This window comes from Bos indicus x Bos taurus, chromosome 20 (genome assembly GCF_003369695.1).
Source record: "Bos indicus x Bos taurus breed Angus x Brahman F1 hybrid chromosome 20, Bos_hybrid_MaternalHap_v2.0, whole genome shotgun sequence".
NCBI lineage: Eukaryota > Metazoa > Chordata > Mammalia > Artiodactyla > Bovidae > Bos > Bos indicus x Bos taurus.
In genome coordinates, this window is record NC_040095.1 from 37,010,126 (window position 1) to 37,029,747 (window position 19,622).

Here is a 19,622-nt window from a genome sequence, read left to right on the forward strand (position 1 = left end):
ACTGATAGACTACGTTTTAATTTATACATCAGCAATATGCATTACAATTGGGAAAAAGTGACTTTAATCTTACTTTTAAAGTGAAAATCCTTCTATCACATCCTTAGTTATAAGATATCGACTTTATATTCTAGGAATATTTTCATATGCATGCTAAAAGCATAATATATGTAAAGCAGAGCAGGGCTTTTATACTAAGGCCAAAAAACTCCATCTCTAGCTTTCTTTCATTTTACTACTTATACATCCACTAAAAAAGTAACACAAAATAACTTTTCTTTGATACTGAAACTTTTATTTGGAATAGTCAGTTACAGAGGTTCATCACTCATGTCAAACATTAAGGCTTAAAAGCAACACACTAAAAAGTGCTAAGGTTTTCAGGAATAAAAATAATTTCATTAAAAGCGACTCAGCAAGTTCTCCAGAACTTTGAACTCTAGATTCTTGCTATTTACCACAGTTTCTTGCTAAAATATTAAACACACACACACACACACACACACCCCCCCCTTTTAAGACTAAAGATGTAGTATTGGGTTGGCCCAAAGGTTTGTTTGGGTTTTTGTAATATCGTATGGGAAAACCCGAACAAACTTTTTGGCCAACCAATATACTGTCACTATAGTTTCTCTAATCCCTTAGGTTTATATGATTCAAGAATTATTTTAAAAGGGCATTGGAAAAACACGGATATATTTAATAAACCACAGAAATACCAACTGAGATTACTTTTCTAAATTCCATGTAAATCACTTAGCACTCCTGTGCCTTTTGAAAACATCAAGAACACTTCCTTTCTGAGATATAATCCAGTTCATGTGCTAAACATATATACTATGTATGTATATATGAGAATGGAAGTATTATCTATCAATAATACTTGCTACCAGTGCTTCTCGTTGGATGAAAATTGGACCTTTTTCTGTTTCGAAAATTTTCTATAATATACTATTTTTATTATCAGTCATTTAAAAATAAATTTCATTCACTCAAAATATTCCCAAATTCTTATCTTTTACATTAAATTCCTATAAGCATTAGTGTTTGAATTTATTAATTGTTAAAGAGACACCAGGATCAATTCAAATGCACATACGGTTTTGAAAGTCTGCTATAAAGGTTAGAAACGCAGACCCTGGTTTATATAAACCATTATTATACCATGTTGCTACCGCTTTTGATAAAGCACACTAAAATGTAATGACAGCTGCAGTTAACATTTATTGAGAACTTACAATGTACCAGACACTGTTAAGCAGGTTACATGAATTAATTGAAGAAACATCCCTCCAACAAACATTTGAGCTAGATATAAAAATAACACATAAGGATCAATATTTTAGAATACATTAAGAAATCACCATATGGTTTCCAACTATTTAGTTCTCAAGGGAAGGTCAAGAAAAATAATTACTTCCTACCAACATTTTATAAATGAAAAGACATTTTAAAGACTCATCCACTTACAAAAGGAAGAGCATAATGTAAGATTAAAGAATGATCCTTTGAACTGAATGAATTTACATCTGTCATCATATTTATTTATATCAAAGCTGTCAACTGATAATGTGTAACATTAATTTTAATGTTCTATTAAATTCTAACTGCAAGGCTAAATGTGAACTAGTAAATAGTGGCAACAAGTTCAAATTAATAAAATTTGGAATTTTCCCTATAAATCAAAGTTCCTTATGAAAAACTGTATAATTTAATAGAGTAAAATTAACAATACAGATTTTAAACTTACATGATTTAACAAAGTGGAGAGCTTTGACCCATCTTGAATATTCTTTTCCAAGATATTTAGGACTTTCACAGTTTTGTCAGTGGAAAGCTGAACAGAAGCAAAAATTCTTTTACCAATCATTGGTAAACATAATAAATTACTCAAGAAATATTCTGTACAATTATTCCCCTTAGCTTATGGATTATACAGCATTAACATTCGCTCACAGAGTGGAAAAATAAAATTTTCTCACTTAGCTCCTCCACTCAGATCTGAATTATGTAGAGAATTAATTACTTATTTTTGAAAGAACAGCAAACGGAATGGGCACATATGTACGTTTCTAAGGCAAATCTCACCATATAGCTAGTTAAGACTGCATTTGTTCTGGCCCTCTGCTCTGTGAAAGTGACACTGAACATGCATATGATCGCAGAGGCACCCACACACTCTCTCTAAATATTTCCTTTGTTGATTTTTTATTTTTAAAAACACCTATTTAATTTCTTACAAATAATGTTTTCTGTATTTAAAAAATTAGTAGTCATTGTAGAGGTTCTACCAGGAAGCAACCATTACCCATTCCTTTGACTAAGTCTCCTTTTAGATCCCTATCAGGTAGCTAGGACTCTCAATGGAATCAGTCAGAAAAGTAATATGGGAGGATCAAAGTGACATCAGGTATATTTTCATTATTTCTATACTGGTGTATAGAAAAAATTTCCCCCAAATATACTGCTTTAGATAATTTCACAACAGATTAAACTACTGAAACTTTTGGTAAATTATCCATGCTTTGAAAATACTCAGTAAATGCACTTTTTTGAAACAGAAACACTACATATTTTGAAATAGAAACACTATAGGACTTATGACATAAAACCTAAAGGGGGCATTGGCATTTCGGAAAACTGATGCCATATTTGTATATACAAAAGAAATCAATATATTCCTCACTGCACATAGTAATATCAATGTGAACCAATAGTACATTAATTCTTGGGTAATCATGTGAAATGTCTGTATAGCTTTAAAATCCTAACTCATAAAACTTTTGGCACTCTCAGTGGGAATGTGAATTGGTGCTGCCACTATGGAAAACCAGTATAGAGGGTCCTTAAAAAAGTAAAAAACCAATCTGTCATAATCAAGTGATTCCACCTCTAGGTACGTATCTGAAGAAAACAAAAGCACTAACTTCGTAAAATATATGCATTCCCATTTTTACTGTAGCATTATTTATAATAGTCAAGACATGGAAGCAACCGTGTCCATTCATAGATGAATGGATAAAGAAAATGTGGTATGTGTGTGTGTGTGTATATTTAGCCATGAAAAGAATGAAATCTTGTCATCTGCAACAATATGCATGGACCTTGATGGCATGATTCTAACAGAAATAAGTCAGACAGAGGGAAAAAAATGCCATATGATCTCACCTGTATGTGGAATCTTAAGAAAAAAAGAATTTATAAATACAAAGAACAGATTGGTGGTTGCTAAAGGTGCGAAGTGGGGGTGGGTGAAGTAGATGAAGGTGGTTAAAAGGTACAAATTTCCAGTTATAAGTCAGTCCTGGGAATGTAATGCAAGGCATGATGAATATAGGTAACAATACTATGATTTATATCTGCAAGTTGTCAAGAGAATAGAACTCTTAATTCTTATTATTCTCATAATAAAAAAAAATAATGCAACTGTAACTGTGTGTGGCCATGATGTTAACTAGATTTACTTTGTATCCTTTTCCAATACACACAAATATTGATTTGTTACACTGAACTCCTGAAACTAATATAAATGAATACAAAATGAATAACTGATATTTTAACTTTGTAAAGAATATAAAAATATTTCCCAGTCTACTTTAAAACTAAGTAAGTTTAATTTTTGACAAAACAAATTCTTCAGATAAATATAATCTTTCATTAAATCTTTTACTATGCTTGAAGAACAAATCATTATCTATACATTACAGACTAAGAGTACAAAATTTTGTAAAAGAGGAGCCTGATAAGGAGGGAAGAGGATTTTTTTGAAACTGTATTTGCATAGTAATCATGCAGTAGTTTAGGAGGTGACTGCTGGATCATAAAGATCATGGGAAGCCAATCTTGATGTTGTCACTATTGTTTGAAGTATTATTAAGGAAAAAAATTTCTGTTATTCCATTAGTGCAATGAGACTACTTGGCAACAGACAGCTCACAGGAAAGACAATCCATAGAAGTTATTATGAAGCCTGCAACAATGAGATTCTGTACTTATTAACAATTAATGTGTTAACAGACACAGAGAATAGATTTGTGGTTGCCACGGGGGAGAGGTGGTAGGGGAGGGAAGGATTGGGAGTTTGGGATTGTCAGTTGCAAGCTATTAATATAGGACGTATAAAGAACAAGGTATAGCACCAGGAACCATTTTCAATATCCTGTGATAAACCATAATGGAAAAGAATGTTTACAGATGTGTAACTGAATCACTCTGTTGTACAGCAGAAAGTAACACAACATTGTAAATCAACTATATTTTAATAAAATAAACCAAAAAAAACCCCCCAACAATTACTGTGTTAAAACCATGGCTTAACTCTTTCAATCAATGTAAATGACTAAAGGAAATGTTAAAGAAAAATTTAGTGTATTTCTGTATTTAAATACTTTAAATATTTGAGACAATGAAAAAATAAACAGTGACAAAAAAATCTAGGACTGTGTCACTTTGAATGCAAAAATATGATTTTTCTTTAGAATAGTTTGCAGAATATGCCTTTGATTCAAGCCTTGTCATTTTTTAAAGAAATAATTCTGTCAGATTCTCAGAAAGAAACAATGAATTGTCTTTTCATCATTACTTACTTTATATAAACTTTGCAATTTACCTTTAAAACTTTAATTTCAAACATGAAATAGTAAGTAAATTTATAAATTTTACTTTAGTGAGATACCTTATCCATTATACCCATTGCTTTAATTTTAGCAGATTCACTGCCAAGTTCATTAAGCTGATGTTTTCCTAAGAGCAGTTCCTGAGGAATTTCATCATCATCACCTGAAAAACCAATTCAAACATACATAGTTTAGGTAAAATAAATAGCTCAAAATAGTTAGCTTTAGTTAATAAAATTTCTGCATATATACAAACAGATGTAAACAAACAAAAATAATATCCTAGGAGGCCTCCATAAACCTCAAGCAAACCCTGAATAAAAGAGGACAAAGATTACAATTAGACTTCTGACTAAGATGGGAAGAGGAGATAGATATCTTATCTTTACTACTTTATGACCCTTCTCAAGCAAACTTTCTGCCCCAGCAGGCTGACCTGTATGGACTACATCAACAGTCTCCCATGCCCTCTGGCTTCTGTTTGGGTTCAGCCAGTGGGATGCCCTGTCAGAAGATCAAAGAGAAGGAGAGTGAGGTCAGGGTATTTCTATTCCTGACTCCTTCCTTGCAAGGTCTCCTCAAGCTGCTCATGTCCTCTGACCAAAAGAACACTTGTTTTTACAGGGCAACCTATTCTAAAACTTTTTCTTTTCCTATTTATTGACTGAGTTCTATTGACTTCTGTTTACCCTTGCTCCTTTGGGTACAGGGGTGGTAACAGTTCCAAGTCTGTTAACTTTGGGTTTCCGCTCTATTCTGCCCCTATCTTTGTAATCTTGGTCTCTTTGTAAGTAACTACTCAAATTATTTTAATTTGAGAATGCCATATGACTTCTTGTTGGTATCTTAAATGACATGGAAGACAGTTTTCCAGCACACAATTCTAAAGTTTTGGAAATGATGAAGTGGATATTCTAAGTAATCAGGGAAAGAATTAATGATACTTACACAAGTAACTGTCACAAATACTTTTAAAATAAAGGTAATATACCTTTTAATGCATTTTTAAACAGATGTACTCATACTAGAATTACTGTACTCCATCTAGCTTTTGTATAAATTAGGCACTAGTGTTTGTATCTACTGAAAGTGGAATAAAATTGTTGAGAGCAGCTTTAAACAATGTAAGCAGCTTTTTAAAAAAATAAACCTAACATTTTTACATCTGTAGGTATGACCCATATATATTATTATAAATTTAACACAACATTACATTAACCCTATTGTATTCTAATTGCTTTACAATTTTGTTTCCCACACTGGATACGGAATATGTATGTAATACATACGTAAAGCCTGGGGCTGGGGTATTTATGTTTGCATCTCTAGCACTTAACATACTACTGACAACCAGTAATTATTCAATAAATACTGTCTTTTAGAATAAATTAGGTAGGTTCTCATTTCTGCATCTTTGCTCATATTAGTACCCTTCTTCTCTAGGACCTACTCAAGTTTCATCTGCATAAAGGCTTCCCTAATCTACTATGGTAGCTGTACTCTCAGGACTCTTAAAACACTATCAGTACTAAACTAATTTAACACTTGAATTTTATACCAACATTTTCAGTTACTTGATAACACAGACTAGATTTGATGCCACACTAGGTTTAAACTTCTTAAGAGCACATATCATCCCTCTGAATCTACTAGAATAACTGGCAGAAATCTTAACACACAGGTAAGTAAATACATTTTAAATTGAGTTTATATTTAGAGGTAAATAAATATATTTTAAATGATTTTACCAAATGCAGTAAAATCCATATCTTCTAAGTTATCCAAAATATTCTCTATTGAGGCTGTGAATCTCTTAAAAGTTGAAGAATCCATCATTTCTGCAAAGGAAGAAAAAAATCCAAAACTTAATCATCCACACTCCAAGTAGAAAACTGAAATTGATGACTATGAATAAAGACAAACTAAAATGTTACCTTCGGGTGTTAGTTTTGGTTCATAAGCTTTCCGCTTCTTCTGTTTTTCTTTTTTCTTCATTTTTCTAGCGACTAAATGAACAAAAAGAAATACTGAAATGCAGTAATAACAACCTAAAATACTTCTATGTCTACTTTCTTCCTGAACATTAATTAAAAACTTGAACAATAATCACTGCTAATACACAAATTTTGTCTTCATTAAAAATTAGGAGTTGTTAATTAGCTCATAAAAAGGTATAAAAATTCTTCGAAGTTAAAACCTTAAATTTAACATCAGCTTAAGTAAGAAATCCATTGACACTGATGAATTACCCTCACTAAGGCTGGGAGGAGGAGAATAATCTTCCATGTCAGAATCTGATGGGCTTCGGTTTCGATAACGACCACCACCTGAACTTCTTCTTCCTTCATGAGAGTGGCCACTTCTCCTATGATCCCCAGAGCTTCTTCTGTCACGCTCTTCATATTCCCAAGCTTTATCATCATCTTTTTTATGTCGTTTCCTAGAGGCTAGAAGCAAATCCCCATGACAAATAATTTACCTCACTTAAAAGACTATTAAAACTTGTACTTTAAAAATGAACCACATGGGGCGGGGGCGGGGGGGGGGGGGGCGGGCGGCGGCGGGATGGGGAGGTAGAATCTTCATTTGTGTGAGACTAGGAAATTCTGAGTCATTCTGATTAACCAGAAATATAAATTATGGTACAGAAATGGTATCACTTATTTTAGCATTTATCTAGATTTAGAAAATTTTACATGAACTTGGTTTGCTAATGAATATAGATAGGAATATTGTGGAAATTAAATCACACTGTTCATTTTAAAGAGATATTTGGTGAGTCAATAATATCTAAAACTCAGGATTAATTAAGGCATGTAAAACAAACTTTATCTAGAATTTGATAAAAACCAGAAACACTTTAAAACATTTGGATTGCTGGTGGGAAGTGGGGTTTGGAGGAAAAGTAAACTTTTGAGAAACCGTTACAGACTGTGGGTAACCATGTATACTATCAATTAACAGCCAAGTTAAGCCCACAACATAGCTATAAATTCAACAGAGTTGATAACCTAACATCACGAGCTACCAATACAAAGACACAATAAACCTATATAGTTGTAAATACCCACACACTGAATTCAGTTCTCCAACAATATACTTGCTTAAACCCAAAAAGACAGCTTTTAAGTTTATGCATGCTAGATAAGCATATTTATGTATGTTACCTTCAATCCCTTCCCCATCCTTCCAGAGGTATAAGCATTCTGCTAAAATCACCAGTACTGACAGGAGCCTCTAGGCAGAACTGGCAAACAGATTTCATCTGACACATCAACTCTGATCAACCAGTAGTAGCTGCCCAGAGCAGAATGTTGAGAATAATTCTGAGCCCTGAGACAAAGCACCATATTTCAGCAAGAAAGACTGATTAAAAATGTCTGTCCAGCGAGACTCGGAAGGAATACAAGTGAAAAATATTCAGCACATCTGTTCTAGGATATAACAATATCAAGTTAAAACCAGGATAGAGAACTGATGTGTTCTACATCCTGTGATCATACACTGGTTGTTGAAGTGACCACTTGTTGCTGACAGTGAATTACTTTCTAGTCTGTAGTCCTGAACCTGACTCCTTTGCTTATCTTGTGACTTGCTTCTATTTTAAATCCTAACTATGACCAATACCCAAGTTCTTCACAAGAAACTGTTGCTTGAGTCCCTAGTCCTCTACTTGGCTTATATTTAAGGATGCCAATCTTTGGTTCATGTACTCAATCTACACTTGTGCCAATGTCTTATGTGTGGATAAGCAATGTCTATGCGTGCTCAGTTACTTCAAGTAGTGTCCGACTCTGTGACCCCATGGATTATAGCCCACCAGGCTCCTCTGTCCATGGGATTCTCCAGGCCAGAATACCAGAGTGGGCTGCTATGCTCTTCTCCAGGGGATGCTCCCGACCCAGGGATCGAACCCGTGTCTCTTATATCTCCTGTACTGGCAGGAGAGTTCTTTACCACTAGTGCCACCTGGGAAGCCTTTTGCTTATATATAGCATTCATTAAATATTTTTTCAAAAAGTACTGAAATACTTACTTTGAAGAATGATAATTAACAAGTGAGTTCATTCAGAAAGTAGTATTCTTTGATCTCAAATATGACTTATGAGTTTTTATATAATTTCATAAGAAATCTATTTCAAGCCTTCAATTCTATGAGTAGGAAATGCTTGAAAAACTTTATAGTTAGCAAGTAGATATAATATGCTGAAGGACAGGGAAGCCCGGTATGCAGCATTCCATGGGGTCACAAAGAGTTGGACATGACTAACTAAACAACAACAATAATATGCTGTATTGGTGGTAATTTTTATAGGTCTTGGAAATTTCTGTTTCACATCCATTAAACTAAGAAAGTTGGGAAAAAAAAAAAAGAATGGCAAATTAAGGGGAAAAATTCAACTTCTATGAAACAGTGTATATAGAAACAAGGTTCTATCAAGATCCCAATTTATTATGATTAATCTGTCCATTCTTATATCATTTGTTATCTTGGAAAAAGTAGGGGAAGAACCCAGCATAACTCAATAGGGTGTGTAAAATACGACTTGGGCGTTTTCCATGCTCCCTTTCTAAATTTCACCTATGTGCCCCTTTAGCATCTTAGATCTCCCCTCCTTCTTCCCCCGCAACCAAGTTGACTTTATAATTGTACATGACTATCCATATCTGTGTGGCCCAACTTTTAAAGTTAACCCTTAATAGTTCCCCCTATCTTTCAACAAAATTATTTTCTTAGTTTTAGATTTTTAGGAAACCAATTTGATTGAACTGCAATAAAATTTTGTTTCATAAACATCTCTCTCCCTCAAAGCAGCATAATGGTTGCCACTTAAGTTCTCGTAATAGTTTCACATTTTGTACTGTACTCCGTTTCACTAATTTTTTGCTATGGTATAATGATGACAATTTGACTGTTTATGACAGCTACGAATTGGAATTCTTTCATCACTCAAATCAGTGGCCACAGAGTCAACTTTTCTAGTTACTTGTATAGAAATAAACCCAAAAAACCAGGAAGCTATTCTAAGATCTCCTGAAAAACCCAGAGACACTCCCCTTTTCCCAAGCAGAAGTTGAAGCTCAGGTTCCCTAACTAATATTAGGTTCAATATCCTCAGACATATATATGAGATCCATGGCTTTTAAGATGAAATTATGTGCTCCCATGAGACAACATCTCTCATCACAGAAAGCAAAGAAGAGAACAGAGGCTGCAATGACAACAAACATGAGGCATGTGAGGCTCTGTCCTCTATTTTCCATTTGATGGGCTTTTCTGATTATGCTACCCTTTTTACTTGACTGTGAGGTAGCTTCAGAATTCTCACCAGCTTAGCAATGCAGGCAGCCACTCTCAATTAACTGGAGTTGAAGTGTGACTTGAAACCAGTCTGCAATTAAGGAACTCCTTAGTTACTCCCTTTAGAAATAGATGGGGTATTAGGGGAAGAGAGGGAAAGTGAAGCAGAGGTATGTATATTAAGGGCAGTGAGTTTCTGGGCCACCAGATCTCCTTTCTCCTCTCCCTTTCCAGACCATATGTTCCCATATAAACAAAATATTTAATTATAATAAAAACGTATTACCTTTAGCCATTGAAATATACTGCATATAAATACATCTCATTATAATACAATAACAATTATACATATAATTAAATGTCAGATTAATTTTGCTGCATTTTATTTCAATTTTAAAACTGTATTCAGAGTTGTTCAGTATTCATAGTCTACTGTTCATAGCTCAAGAGCTCACAATATTGAGAAGATCAGAGTAAATGAACATTGATCAAAAACTTTGGAGGTGAAGGGCTTCCATCAACAATAATACATTTAAAAATGGCAGCATGCATCTGTCCTTCCTGCCCTTGCTTGTCACACCTCAATCTACAGATACTAGGTGGAAAAGGTAGAACACACTGGTGGTCTTCCCACTTCTTTTGGTCATAATGACTAAGTCAGTTGGCACACAAGTGAAGATCTCCCATAGTCTGTTTCCACTGAATGCCGTTTAAGTCAAACAAGGTTGCTGACCCCTCTTGGCTAGGCTCAATTCTCTTGCTCCAGTAGAAGGAAGATAGGGATAAAAGAGAAGAACTTTTTCAGTGGACCAGTAGGAAGACAGGCGAGGAATAGCAAGTCTAGTGCAAAGACAGGTGATCACAGTGTTGTAGAGAGGTAGCTGTGTAGTGAAGAAGCCAGCTCTGGAAAACAGTGAAACAAGGGAGGAATTCCAGGACACAGCTGGGCAAAAAGGAGAAGCCAGGTCCAAACCACACAGATAATTGGCAATGTGGCTAATCCATTCATAATTTAGTGATAGTATGGTTTAAAATATTTCTTCATCTGGCTATCTCCTACGTGTCCTTCAAGACTCAACTCTAGTGTCACCTCTTCCAGTAAGCGCTCTCTGAACCCCAGTATAATTTTGATGCCAATCCAATTAATCCAATGTGCTCCCACAGCACCCTGGATTTACTATTATCATTGCTGTACGCCTCACTGTACTTTAACTGTTTACATATTTCCCCCATTAGACTGAAGATTCTTCAAAGGTGGGGTCACATACTTGCTATATTTTTATTCTCACTGCCTAAGATATAGTGGGAGCTCAATAAATGTTTGCTAAATGCATATAGAAACATACCTGTGTTACCTGACACTTATTATAACTCATTAAAAAATTCTTTTCTTGGTGCCAACTGATCTCATCTTTCACACATATTTTAAGTATAAAGTAAAAACTTGCTATACTATTTATTAAGATCACTATTCTCTTGCTAACCCAAAAAATTATAAATGAAACAAATACATCAATCTGCTTTTTAATTCTAAAGTAATAATAAACTCATGTGATACTTACATTCAAAAGTTTCATCACTATCATTATCTTCATCTGAACTGATTTCAGCATATTTTGGTTTTTCATTAACTGTGCTACGCTTGCGTTTATTCATTTTCACACGTTCACAAAGTGGCATGGTGGATTCAATTTCTGCCAGGAGTTCAGGGGGTAATTCTTTTAACACTGATTGATCTATACTACCTATTAATAAAAGGTAAGAAAAAACATAAATCTGAAGATAAAAGGGAAATTTTAACTGTTAAAACACAAAATGAAATATTATGTAAGTTTTCTAAGTTATATTTGTATTTTAACAAAACACATTCATATTTATAGTCTTAACCCTAAACTGATAATGCAGTTTTTATACATATTATCGGCATAAACAACTTTAAAAACAGATTCTTGCTATCATAGCAATAGAGGGTAGTTATATTATCAATTTTTGATATAATTAGTGCCTTCGTTTCTCTGCATTGACTGAGACCCACTTGCATTTTCAGGTGTATCTGTAGTAGGGTGTATACCTCACATTCTTGGTAGCACTCAAATTTGTTTTAGAGTTCTGGAGCAGTTAGTTTGAAAGTGATTACATCCCTCAATATAAATGTTAAGAGTTGGAGAGGATACCTGTCACCTCATTTTCTTCTATATGATCCTGGTGGTTGTGTATGGTGTCTGGGACAAGATTTCATATGCTTTTACCTATCTTTGTCTATGAGAGGCACAGTAATACCTTTACTATTACAGAAAATTTCCTCAAACAGCTAAACCAAAATATGTGTTTAACTGAAGATAACAGGAACATGAAAGGCAAGATAAATAGAAAAAAGCATTTTAAAATATAAATGTCAACTGAAAAGGGTAAATTCAAATCTGTTATGAAATAAACTCATATTTTTCCATGAAAGAATACAGAATACTATTAGAACTATTAACATAATATTTACTATTTAATCCTACACACATATACACAAACATACAAATAGCTGCTAAGAAGAAATCAATCCTTAACATCCTGTTGAGAGCTTAAAAATAAAGTAGAACTAGCAAAAGTTATTTACTCAGGATAATTTGTCCTTGATGACTACTGAAGATGACAATTTTAACTTACTTTACTTACCCATGTAAATCTTTGACTGGAAGTATAAAAATGATGTCTTACCTAAATTTTAAGAACTGGGAGTGAAGAGTACCTTAGTGGTTTACAGCAGTAATATTAGTAACTATAATCAACATTAAGACCATAACATTCAAATGATAATAGTGCTTATGTAAAGATTAAATATAAATCATCCCAAAAATAAATAGGTACTGGTTAAGACAATTTAAACATCACAAGAATATACAACACTAATAATTTAAGATGACGAGACATAAACTATCAGTCTCAAATGACAAATAATCCTTTTATTCATCATGAAGAAGGAGTTATTTCGGTAACTGATTAACCTCTATTCGTCCAAATACACGAATAACAACAATTTACCCAACAAAGATATAAAACTCATGATGAGTAAAATCCCAAAGACTTCATTGCTTAGAATTGTGACATACTAATGTTGAACTTTATCTATATATGTCATTTTCAAATCATGTAATATTCCCTTGCTCTTTCTTAATTTAACTGTATTGTATCAGTGAGGTTCACTTTCTAGAATATTAGTAGAGGTAAAAAAAAAATCAATTTCAGTTTTGGATCATCTTCAGTGCCAAGGTGAACATACTCTTCATCTCATTTACAAATTCTTAATGCTCTTAACACCTCCAACTAAATATGTGGTTTTTTGATGGAAGGATCATGTCTTCTAGTATATACTTTCCCCTTTCTACATCTATAATATTAAGTATGTATATGAAATGGTCAGTTAAGTGATTTCTGACTCTGTGGTTCACAATTTCTTATGTTCACTTACAGATGTACCACCTGTATAGTTTCAGAATTGCTGTATTTTATACAAATGAAGATAGCTCCAAATTTTTTAAAGATGGAAATTCTTTCTTTTTGTATTACATGAAACATTATAACTTTTGGGGATTTATAAATATGGATAATCCAAAAAGTATCTAGCTTTTAGTTCACCATGAGATTTTCTTTTTTTTTTTTTCACTATGAGATTTTCTGAAGAAGCAGATTTGCCTGTTATGTTCTACTTAAGATTAAAATTTCCATTCATAAAGATATGCTGACTTGATAAAATATCATAGAATTATTCTTCAGATAAATATACAATAAATAATCAAGGGTTAAGATATATATGGGTACTTGCTCTCTCTTTACAATGGTTCATTATATCCCAAGAACAGGGACTTTGCTCTCTTCATTTTTTCTTTAAAAAAAAAAAAAAAATCACAATAGCCAAACATGGAAAATTTATACCTTATATCTGATAAAGCAGGTAACAAAGATTATCATTGTAGTTTACCATTTCTAATTCCTTAAATTAAAAATAATACTATCAGATTTAAGACCTCTACTATTCTGTACATCATTTTAACTTCTGCATAAAGCTGAAAGTTACAGCAACACAATTTAAAGACTTCGTGTTTCATTTCTAAAGATCATCCAACTAAAAGAAGAAAGTCCAGCAATGGTTAATGTCTCTCAATGTACTGTCCTCCAAAAGTGGACCTCCTCATTTTGAACAGATATATCTATTTCACAGATTTATGTATTTTCTGTATTTCTTCGTTTTCATCAAATACTTTATAAATGGACTCAGCAAGGCCCCTTGATTATGTAGGGTAAGCAATAAAATGCTTGACATTACTATGTCAGAATCTTTAACACACTGAAAACTGGATAACTGACTCAGTTTCAACAGAAATGAATAAACAGTGAGTACTGTAAATGATCACTAGAACATATTTGGTTATGATCGTTTACCTGAATTAGAAAACCATCCTTTAAATAATGCAAAAACAATGTTTCACTGGCTACATCTTAATATGTTGATGATTTTACAGACTATTGTTGTTTGTTGAGTTATTTATTCTTAAAACCCTGAGACTGCAGATCCTTTATGATCATCTTTCTCACCTCTTTTCTCTCATGCCAACTACTTTATGCTTTAAATTAGGTTATTTGAACCACCACAAAATTTTAAGTTACTGGCTTGAGGGATAGTGCCAGGTAGTTAATTTGGTGAGGTACCACACTTCTGTAGATGGATATTCCATTGGATATAGTGCATCTTTATTTTCTGGCTCTATTAAAGCTAAAGAATAAATTTACTTCTAGGTGTGCTACATTTTAGCAATCTTGAATTCCTAGTATAAATCACTCACACTAGGACACTTACTGGATTACTAAAATGAGAAGTTATCAAATGATTAAAAGTCCCCAAAAGTCACTAATTTAATAACTAACACTGTGTTATGTATGTTTTTTTAAAATGGAGAAACAATCCTGAGATTAAAATAAACAACCTCAATCAATGGACTCTTTAGGATTGGAGTTTCAGAGAATGGAAGCCGGTTACATGTAGAAACAAACCAGGAAACTCACATAAACCTCCAAATTTTATGTCATAAAAAACATTTTAGGTAGGCAAAATGTAGCTCCAGTAACCTACCAATATTACAGAGGAGTACCATAAAAACTGATGCTGTGAAGGTGCTGCATTTAATATGTCAGCAAATTTGGAAAACTCAGCAGTGGCCAAAGGACTGGAAAAGGTCAGTTTTCATTCCAATTCCAAAGAAAGGCAATGCCAAAGAATGCTCAAACTACCACACAATTGCACTCATCTCACACGCTAGTAAACTAATGCTCAAAATTCTCCAAGCCAGGCTTCAGCAATAAGTGAACTGTGAACTTCCAGATGTTCAAGCTGGTTTTAGGCAAGGCAGAGGAACCAGAGATCAAATTGCCAACATCTGCTGGATCATCGAAAAAGCAAGCGAGTTCCAGAAAAACATCTATTTCTGCTTTATTGACTACGCCAAAGCCTTGACTGTGGATGACAATAAACTGCGGAAAATTCTTCAAGAGATGGGAATACCAGACCACCTGACCTGCCTCTTGAGAAACCTATATGCAGGTCAGGAAGCAACAGTTAGAACTGGACATGGAACAATAGACTGGTTCCAAATAGGAAAAGGGGTACATCAAGGCTGTATACTGTCACCCTGCTTATTTAACTTATATGCAGAATACATCATGAGAGACGCTGGGCTGGAGGAAGCACAAGCTGGAATCAAGATTGCCAGGAGAAGTATCAATAACCTCAGATACGCAGATGACACCACCTGTATGGCAGAAAGTGAAAAAGAACTAAAGAGCCTCTTGATGAAAGTGAAAGAGGAGAATGAAAAAGTTGGCTTAAAGCTCAACATTCAGAAAACTAGGATCATGGCATCCAGTCCCATCACTTCATGGCAAATAGATGGGGAAACAGTGCAAACAGTGGCTGACTATATTTTCTTGGGCTCCAAAATCACTGCAGATGGTGATTGCAGCCATGAAATTAAAAGACACTTACTCCTTGGAAGGAAAGTTATGACCAACCTAGACAGCATATTAAAAAGCCCTGACATTACTTTGCCAACAAAGGCCTGTCTAGTAAAAGCTATGGTTTTTCCAGTAGTCATGTATGGATGTGAGAGTTGGGACTATAAAGAAAGCTGAGAGCCAAAGAATGGATGCTTTTGAACTGTGGTGTTGGAGAAGACTCTTGAGAGTCCCTTGGACTGCAAGGAGATCCAACCAGTCCATTCTGAAGGAGATCAGCCCTGGGATTTCTTTGGAGGGAATGATGCTAAAGCTGAAACTCCAGTCCTTTGGCCACCTCATGCAAAGAGCTGACTCATTTGAAAAGACCCTGACGTTGGGAAAGACTGAGGGCAGGAGGAGAAGGGGATAACAGAGGATGAGATGGTTGAATGGCATCACCAACTCAATGGACATGGGTTTGGTGATGGACAGGGAGGCCTTGTGTTCTGCAGTTCACAGGGTCACAGAGAGTCGGACATGACTGAGCGACTGAACTGAACTGAACTGAACCATAAATGGATCTTTTACTTCAATCAGGGGTAAAAAGAAGAAAAAGAAAAAAAAAGTAAAAGTTGAGCAGTGCAGGCTGTCACTCTGCCTCTCTTGGAATCCTGTAGTTAATATGGTTTGAAGACGTATTTTTTTGGTGCAAATGGTTTCTAAATGCAAGCCAACTTCTTAATTTGAAATCACCACTGATAGAAAATACATCCAAAGAGTATGAAATGCTGATGACATATCCCTGAAAAAAGTTAACACTTGGGCCGTAGAAACAAAGGGAGGCAATGAATGTGAAGAGAAGCTAGAAAAATGTGGGGTTCAACTATGAGACCAGGACATGAAATGTTCCTTCCAGAGGCAGCTGCAAGGTTACCTAACCTGATGCAGAAGAGGGGTAAAGATAAAAATTGTGTGCTAGGAACCAAAATTCAAAGCGAATGTAGGGGCACTGATGAGGAAAAGTTTTGTGGTCACAGTTGACCTTAGAGGAAGAACTTATTTTATTAATATTTGGAGAGAGTAACAGCAAACTAGGAGAAAGACACTACTGAAGGGTTTGCTTTTTTTAATGATTTAGGATAAAAAGTATGAGATAATCAGGTCTAAAGTTGTCATAATTTTGGTAAAGAGGCAGAAATCCCAAGCATTAGCTAGAAACTTGTTCAGGATTACAAAATTAAAAAAAAAAAAAAAAAATATATATATATATGAAGAAAGACCATTCATTTGTGACTGTGGGGGTCATCAGGGTCAAATCTGAAGCTATTCTCTTTCTGATGGTATTTGAGAAGACCATCCTGAAACTAATGTGAATTGTTATATAATCACTACATAAAGACTGTGTTAAACTAATTACTGGTAAGTCTCCCTTTAAATTTTAGCTGGCAATTTTCAAGTTGCCTATTGTGACCCATAAGCAAGTTGTTGAGTCAGTTTTGTAGCTCTTAACTAGCAATGTGCTTAAAATGAAAGAGAAAACGTGCCAGTAGTAAAGGTAGATGTTATTATGTGTATGTATGAGTGTATTAGATCACAACATGCATTTTTTTTCTTGCCTTAGTTCACAATCAAAGGAGTTTGAAAGTTTTTAAACTATAAAAACAGGAAAAAATACAGATGGAAAGGGTTCTTCTAAGTTAATCTACCCAGTTTTTTTTGGCCATGCTACAGCTTGTGGGATTTTAGTTCCGTGACCAGAGATCAAACCTATGCCCCCTGCAGTGGAAGCATGGAGTCCTAACCACTGGACCGCTCAGGAATTCCTAGCCCATCGTTTCTTAAACTATAGGTTCAGTGAAAAATAAACAATAATTTGAATAATATACTCAAATTAAATTGATTTTACCCATTCTAAGTTGATACAATATTCACTATCTTGTATCAGAGAGCTTAATTATCTATGTTTATAAGTCTGATATAAAAGTAGCCCATGTTACTGTTTTGAAGCCACGTTACAATAAAATCTTGGATTACTCAGAAATTACATTTATTTTTATGTAAATATTTCTAAAATGCACCATGAAAGTCAAAGTCACTAAGTCATGTCCAACTCTCTGTGACCCCATGGACTATATATACAGGCCATGGAATTCTCCAGGCCAGAATACTGGAGTGGGTAGTTTTTCCCTTCTCCAGGGGATCTTCCCAATCCAGGTCTCCTGCATTGCAGGCAGATTCTTTACCAGCTGAGCCATCAGGGAAGCCCAAGTATACTGGAGTGTAGCCTATTCCTTCAGCGGATCTTCCCGACTCAGGAATTGAATCCAGGTATCCTGCATTGCAGATGGATTTTTTTATCAACCAAGATATCGGGGAAGCATCATATCCATCATTTTTTAACAAGATAACTTTGACTCATGATCGCTATTGAAAAGATCAAGTTTTCTACTACATTTATATGGCAATGCCTTTAGGAGTTAACTGCTATGCATAAGGCTGTTTTAAAATAATATAAAATGATTTATGCTTTTCTTCTGAATTCTTTACGTGTGCTTGCAATTAGTTGAAAGGTGGACACTCAGATTCTGCTAATAGTATAGAATATATAACACAGAAAACTGTTCAAATCCTTCAATCCATTTATACGACTCTTGGAAATTTATTCCAAGGAAATTTGTATATAACACAACAAAAAGCTCTATGAAGAAAGATGTTTAGATCACTTTTATCTATTTTAACATTAAAATGTCCAACAATAGGGGACCACAGTAAATCACATTAGATATAATTATGAATGATGCTAGTACAGAGAGATAGTGAATGTAAAGAAAAGAGAATGCAAAATGACAATTATACACACTGTACGTTTGTAAAAGATAATTGTACCAGGAGTTGAACAAAACAAATGCTAACATTATACTAACTTAAGAGGTGAATTTTCCTAAAGAAATAGAAGCTACATTTTATGGAAACAAGAAAAAGGTCAATGATTATTTGTGAGCGGTTAGAAGATATTTCATGAACACAGTAGGTTTTCACAGCAATGTGGTGGAGTGAGGTGGAGGATGGAGGACAGGAGCCGAGAACTAGGAGTTGGAGGCCATTTAGGAGCATTCCAGCTGTGTCTGCTCTGGACAGAGCATGATATTCAATAGGGAGAAAAAGTAGGTAAGGTTCAGATGTAACAGTCTTTTTAAGGAGGGAAAGAATCAGAATGTACTTTAGAAAAGTTACTGTAGCAGTGATTTGTGGGATGGCCTGGAAGGTGAAAGACACTAGAAAGAAAATCTTCTAAGAGATAGTTACTATGTCTATGTCAAAGGTACCTTCAAACTATGGTGTTGGAGAAGACACCTGAGAGTCCCTTGGACAGCAAGGAGATCAAACCAGTCAATCCTAAAGGAAATCAATCCTGAATATTCACTGGAAGGACTGATGCTGAAGCTGAAGGTCCCAACAGTTTGGCCACCTGATACAAAGAGCCAACTCATTGGAAGACCCTGAAGCTGGGAAAGACGGAAGGCAGAAAAAGGGGCTAACAGAGGATTAGATGGTTGGATGGCATCACCGACTCAAACATGAGTTTGAGTAAGCTCCAGGAGTTGAAGGACAGGAAAGCCTGGTGTGCTGCAGTCCATGGGGTCGCAAAGAGTCGGACATGACTGAGCGATTGAACAACCACCATGTGAAAGGTAAGAGAGAAGAGAAAGTAGATGCTATGAATT

At 34.6% G+C, this 19,622-nt stretch overlaps 1 protein-coding gene across 4 annotated transcripts in view; it reads right to left on the reverse strand.

The window, feature by feature from the left end:
* NIPBL (NIPBL, cohesin loading factor) overlaps positions 1-19,622 on the reverse strand; it is a 205,174-nt gene that overhangs the window by 56,408 nt on the left and 129,144 nt on the right. For all 4 annotated transcript variants that reach the window (XM_027520108.1, XM_027520109.1, XM_027520110.1 and 1 more), the window contains 6 exons: positions 11,481-11,663; positions 6,866-7,063; positions 6,551-6,622; positions 6,365-6,454; positions 4,676-4,779; positions 1,751-1,837 (listed from right to left, as the gene is read on the reverse strand). In XM_027520108.1, coding sequence (XP_027375909.1) covers positions 1,751-1,837; positions 4,676-4,779; positions 6,365-6,454; positions 6,551-6,622; positions 6,866-7,063; positions 11,481-11,663 — 734 coding nt within the window. The remainder of the gene's footprint in view (positions 1-1,750; positions 1,838-4,675; positions 4,780-6,364; positions 6,455-6,550; positions 6,623-6,865; positions 7,064-11,480; positions 11,664-19,622) is intronic.